Consider the following 6,290-nt stretch of genomic DNA (forward strand, 5'->3'; position numbering starts at 1 on the left):
TCTTCTTCTTCTTCTTCTTCTTCTTCTTCTTCTTCTTCTTCTTCTTCTTCTTCTTCTTCTTCTTCTTCTTCTTCTTCTTCTTCTTCTTCTTCTTCATCATACAAGGATTCTATAATCCTTCTTCTATTAAAGGAATGACAGGTGCACAAATATGCACAAATTATAATAATATCTAAATTATAACTAACACAATATTTGATTGCCTAATATCCCTTAATAGAATATTTGACATATCTTAACACCCTCACTGAAGTTGGTGCATGAATATCACACATTCCCAATTTGAACAGAGACTCATTAAACAATCTTCTTGACACTCCTTTGGTGAGAACATCAGCTAACTACAACTCTGATCTTACAAATGGAAAGAAAATTATTCCAGCTTCAATCTTCTCTTTGGTGAAATGTCTATCAATCTCCACATGCTTTGTTCTATCATGTTGCACAGGATTATGAGCACTTGCTATAGCCGAAGTATTGTCACAGTACAAACTCATAGATTCATTTGGTTTAAATCCCAAATCTGATAGCACATTTTTAATCCATAAAAGTTCACATACACTTAGTGCCATGCCTCTGAATTCTGCTTCAGCACTAGATCTTGCTACTATAGGCTGTTTTTTACTCTTCCAGGTTACAAGATTCCCTTATACAAAAGTAAAGTATCTAGAGGTAGATCTTTTATCATCTTTTGAACTTGCCCAATCTGTATCGGTATACCCTTCTACCTTTAAGTTTCCATGATTTGAGAACAAAATTCCTTTACTAGGAGCAGACTTCAAATATCTCAAAATCCTCTCAACAACATCCATATGAAGCTTTCGTGGGTCATGCATAAATTGACTAACGACATTCACTGCATAGGTGATATCTAGACGTGTATGACACAAATAAATTAATTTTCCTACCAGCCTTTGGTATCTTCCTCTGTCTATGCTTGCTGAGTTTGAGCATTGAAAGAGTTTATGATTTTGTTCAATTGATGTATTGGCTGGTTTACTCCCAAGCAGTCCAGTTTCCGATAGTGAATCAATAATATATTTTCTTTGGCATAGAAAAATGTCATGTTTTGATCTAGCTACTTCAATACCCAAAAAATATTTGAGGTTTCCAAGTTGTTTCATCTCGAATTCAAATGCAAGGTATTGTTGTAAACTAGAAATCTCATCTTGGTCATTTCCTGTAACAATCATGTCATCTACATATATAATCAAAGCTGTAATTTTTCCTTTTCCTCTCTTAAAAAATAAGGTGTGATCAGAGTTACTTGTTCTATAGCCAAAAGCCTTCATAGACTTGGTAAACCTTCCAAACTATGCTCTTGGGGATTGTTTTAATCCATATAGAGCCTCCCTTAATTTGCAAACCTTCATTCCAGTTGAATCTGTCATGCCTGGTGGAGAATCCATATAAATTTCTTCTAAAATTTCTCCATGTAGGAAAGCATTTTTCACATCAAATTGTAGAAGAGGCCAATCTTGGTTTGCAGCTAACGACAAAAGTATTCTCACAGTATTGAGCTTGGCTACCGGTGCGAACGTCTCTTGGTAATCTACACCATAAGACTGAGTGTATCCTTTAGTCACAAGCCGTTGTTTATACCTCTCAATAGTTCCATCAACTTTATGCTTAATTGTAAAGAACCATTTGCAGCCCACAATTTTCTTCCCTCTTATTATACTCCTTTTAGTTGGAACAATTATATTAATAGTTGCATTGATAGTTATTTTCATTCTCAAATCTGTGTTGATAGTTGCATTTTTGTTGATATAGACAAATACAATGACAGTTCTTTTTATAGCTACTTTTTTGGTAAGGGGAGAAATGNTAGTGAAAGTGAGAATTATAGTTTTGGAAATACAGGAAAAAACTCTATGGAAAAATGGTGGTTCAATTCTCGGTTACTTAATAGGAAGTTCGAATACAAGTGTGAATTAAGTAAATCAATGGAGAGTCTTGGTCCTATTGAGAATACCAGTCTAAGCGAAGAACCNAAAATTTTAACTGATATAGATAAAAAAATTCAGAGGTGGGATGATCGTAATAATTCTAGTTATAATTCTTTTGAGGACACAAGATCCCACGTGTTGTTTTTTTTTATAAAGCTGACATCTCCTCAACCATTGCTTCGGTCCATCTAGGATCTACCAAAGCTTCCTGTATATTACTAGGAATAGAAATTGAAGATTATTGAGATACAAATGATGCATATGATTGAGATAACCTGTGAGATGACACATATTTACTAATGGGATATTTAACTTTGGCTTGGAGGTCTGGTTCATATTTAGTTGGAGGTTGACCATGGTTAGAACGAGGTGGAAGAATATATTGAATAGTAGTAGACTCAGTGTTTGGTGTGCTGGTGGTCTCACAGACAATAATTAATTTCATCTAAATTAGTATTATCAGAGATAGGATCAGAAGGTACCTCTGAAGAGTCAAACTGAACCTGTGGAGAAGATTGAGCCAATTGGTTATGATCAGAAGACGTTGTATTATCCCAAAAAGAAGTGTCCATATTTAGGATTGGCTCACTTACTGCAGAATGATTGTCACACGATAATTTATCTTCACAATATAATTTTGTATCTGAGATATCAAACATACTAACATCATGATTATNCACTTCACTTTCATTGCCTCCCTGAAGTGGAGAATCAACATAAAAAAATTCATGCTCATTAATTGTCACATCCATAGAAATATAAAATTTCTTTGATGGTGGATGGTAAGCACGATAACCTTTTTGAGTTGATCCATACCCAACAAAAACACATTTGATTGCTCGTTCTTCAAGCTTTGAACGTTGATGTGGGTGTAAGTGAACATATATAACACATCCAAAAACATGAGGTGGTAAATAAACTATGGGAGGAAGGATACAATGATTAGACAACACATCATAAGGCCTTCGAAAGTTAAACACACTAGAAGGGGTTCGATTAATTAAATAAATGGTAGAGCTCACAACCTCACCCCAGAAATGAGATGGGATATTACCATCTATCAAAAATGATCTTGTCACCTCTAATATATGTCTATTTTTCCTCTCAGCCACTCCATTTTGTTATAGTGAATAAGGACATGTAGTTTGATGCAAGATGCCTTTAAAATTCATGAACTCTATTAATTCAGTCTTAAAATATTCCCTTCCATTCCTCTCCTTTTCCTTTCCTCTTCCTATTCTTCCTCATTATCATCTACTTCCTTCTTTTTCTCTTATTCTTTTTTTCTTCTCATCCACTTTGATTAATTTTTGACAAATATGTCATCATATTTAATAGAAAGTTAATATTCACATGTATCAATAAAATTATTAAAAAATTAAAAAACAATATAATTACAGACAAATTTTTAAAAAAGAATATACTAATATATTTAAAAATAATCCAATTGTTGAAAGTTTTAAATTAAATATTCATTATGAACAGATTTAATGATAAATTCTAAAAAAAGTTACCAATAAATTTTATTTTGATATAAAATAGAAGTTTTGATGCTTATTTTATCAACATAAATATCTACGTACAAAGAATAGTGTAAATTACCCATGAATATATTACAGATGTTATTGATAATTACAAACGATTAATTTCATCAATAATAAAAATTTTGATTTATATTACTCAATATTTTTATTGAGATCCATTACTAACATATATTTTCATTTATAATTAAAATTTGTTGATAGTATTTATTTTACGGATAATGATATTTAGATAACATTTTTTTTTACGTGTTAATGTGTAATTGGTCAAAAATTACTCCACAATAATGTTTATGATTATTATTATTGATTGTGAAGTAATTTTTGACCAATCATATATTGACACATAATCAATGTTCAACTGTTGTCAAAAAAATGTTGTCTAAATATCATTATCCTTATTTTACGGATAGATTTTTTTTTTTTTTCATGACATAGTGTTAACATATTATATAACCTCGATAATTATCTTAAGTTCTCGATTAGAGTGAAATATATTGAGTCTAATATCATTTCATATTGACCGGAATTATCTTCTAACACCTCGTCCAGACCATTCTTTTGGTAGTTAACAACTTAATAACATATGATGATTTATGGTTGATTCATTTCACATATTTTTTTAAAAATAAATTTAAATAAACTAATGAAATATTAATATATGATTCATTATTAAAAAAATTGTTAAAAAAAAAGTGATCCTACTTAAATTTTGATATGACAGAAAACAGTCACTTTTAATTTTTTTTCTAGGAAACACCGTTGATGTAAGAACTTTGTCTTAATACGAAATCGAAGTAGTTCAAATAAAATGATAAATATTTATATTTATATTTATGTAATATATATACGGGAAGAGTAAAATAGTTATAAAAAGATAAATTTTATAATTTTTTTAAATGAATAAATAAATATAAAAAATAATGTTAAATAAATATAAAAATTAATGTGTATCAAAATATATATTTTATTTAAAAATAAAAAATATTTAAATATTTGTGTCAAAACAGTTAACCGTGTTAATGTGAAAGGCAGGAGTGAAAGCCATGTAGCTAGCCAGCAGTTCTGGCGTGCTTTGTACTGCTCTATCCTCTGTATTATAAAATATATTCCATTGTATTCTATATATAACTATATTACAAATACGAAATTTATACGGTACTTTTAATAATGAAGAAAAAGAAAAAACCATTAAAGATAGATTATCCATCCATTACAAATTAATTACATACTTCTAATTTATCTTTCATTTTTCCACAATATTGCTACATTTTCTTTATATTCTTCTTTCACATTTATTTACACGATTTCTTAAATACTATTTTCATTTAAATTACATATTATGCACAGAATGTCACACCCTATTAAATTCTCCACTGTAGTGGAGGACACCTGTCACATCCTCGCGGTTTCCCTATGGTAATGGGAGACAAAACTATCAACCATTCTTTAATTTCCCATCCGTTGGAAACCGTGTGGCAGCAGAAGGAGGTGAGATGTGCAGGAAGTGGAATCCAAGTGGTAGTTCATGGAGTGCAGCAATTCAGAAAGTGAAAAACATGTGGCAGTATGGGATTCGACCGTTCGGTTTTGGAGGTGGTATAAAAGCTGGAATTTTAAATCTAGCATCATTTTCTCTGCATGCGATCTTCTTCTCCAAAACTTCAGAACTCCATTTTCTCCTCCTTCTCTCTAAAACCCTCCACCTTTTCTCTAAGATTCCGACCACTTTCTTTCCTTCGATCATCAACTTTCTTTTAGAATAAATACTCCTGGTGTCAAGACCTTCACTTTGCACCGATCCAATTTCTGTTCTGAACCGGTAGGTGTTTCTGGCCGTTGAAGCTTCTTGGTATTCTTGCATGCAAGCACCCTTTAAGTTTGCATGTGATTGTTAAACCATTTCTCTAAAATCGGTTGTCTTGTAATTTGACTCTAGACCTTGGGAACATTAGAAGAGGTAGTCATTGCCAAAGGAACCTTAGAGGCCTAGCTAGAAATAGAGGTAAGGACAACTTATAATAATTTAATTATGATTATGTTTTATGAATTAATGTNTGATGGTTTGAGCATATGATTGATGTTGTATGATTTGAATTAAATATGAAAGCATGGTATGTTGTTTGATGTACTGCATGTCTAATTTTGGTATGAAATATTTCATAAGGTTATATAACTTAGTAAAATTCTGAATCTGTAATCGAAGGGTCATTAGGACCGTTCGGTTTCCTCTTAAGACAGTTGATCTGGTATCTTTGTATTGAAACTTAAATATCTTGCTTGGTTATCTGTTCAGAATTAACCATTAAAGGACGTCCGGTCTTACACTGAACGTCCGGTCTCGAAGTGCTTGGTCATAGACTAAGTATTTGGTTTCATATTAACTATTTAGAACGTTCAGTCATACACTGAGCATTCGGTCTATATTGATAATGTTTATTAAAAGTGTTAGGTCTTATACCAGTACTTGAATTCTAAGAACGCCCGGTCATAAACTATACGTTCGGTCTCGAAGTGTTTGGTATTAGACTGACACTTTATTTCCGAAGCATTCAGTTTCATATTATTATTACTCATTTTTAGAACGTTCGGTCATAGACCAAGCGTTTGGTTTTACACATATGATAATCTGTTTGAGCATTTGGTCATAGACTAAGTACTCGATTTGATATTAATTATCCTTCATGGAAAAACGTCTGGTTTATAATAATATCTATTATAAAAAATGTTCGGTCTTACACTGACACTTGATTCCCCACAGAGTGTTCGGTTTTGTATTGACACTCGTTTTACTGAAGAG

At 31.5% G+C, this 6,290-nt stretch overlaps 1 protein-coding gene across 1 annotated transcript; it reads right to left on the bottom strand.

Moving 5' to 3' along the window:
• Positions 1 to 647: 647 nt before the first annotated feature.
• LOC111241948 (uncharacterized mitochondrial protein AtMg00810-like) lies at positions 648 to 2,442 on the bottom strand. The gene is made up of 4 exons (XM_022782712.1): positions 2,196 to 2,442; positions 1,360 to 1,486; positions 1,062 to 1,269; positions 648 to 944 (listed from the first exon to the last, which is right to left on the bottom strand). Exons 1-4 carry the CDS (start codon positions 2,392 to 2,394, stop codon positions 648 to 650), a joined length of 831 nt encoding a protein of 276 aa, XP_022638433.1. The 5' UTR covers positions 2,395 to 2,442.
• Between the last annotated feature and the right edge of the window lie 3,848 nt (positions 2,443 to 6,290).

Source organism: Vigna radiata, chromosome 7, assembly GCF_000741045.1.
Source record: "Vigna radiata var. radiata cultivar VC1973A chromosome 7, Vradiata_ver6, whole genome shotgun sequence".
NCBI classification, from domain to species: domain Eukaryota; kingdom Viridiplantae; phylum Streptophyta; class Magnoliopsida; order Fabales; family Fabaceae; genus Vigna; species Vigna radiata.

Excerpts from the sequence above, each read along its gene's own strand:
- LOC111241948 (XM_022782712.1), bottom strand. The coding sequence starts at position 2,394 with ATGAAATTAATTATTGTCTGTGAGACCACCAGCACACCAAACACTGAG. Across the intron at positions 1,487-2,195 it reads ATCATATGCATCATTTGTAT|CAAACCAAGATTGGCCTCTT; the intron begins CTCAATAATCTT and ends TGTCGTTAGCTG. Across the intron at positions 1,270-1,359 it reads ACTGGAATGAAGGTTTGCAA|AAGTAACTCTGATCACACCT; the intron begins ATTAAGGGAGGC and ends TGGCTATAGAAC.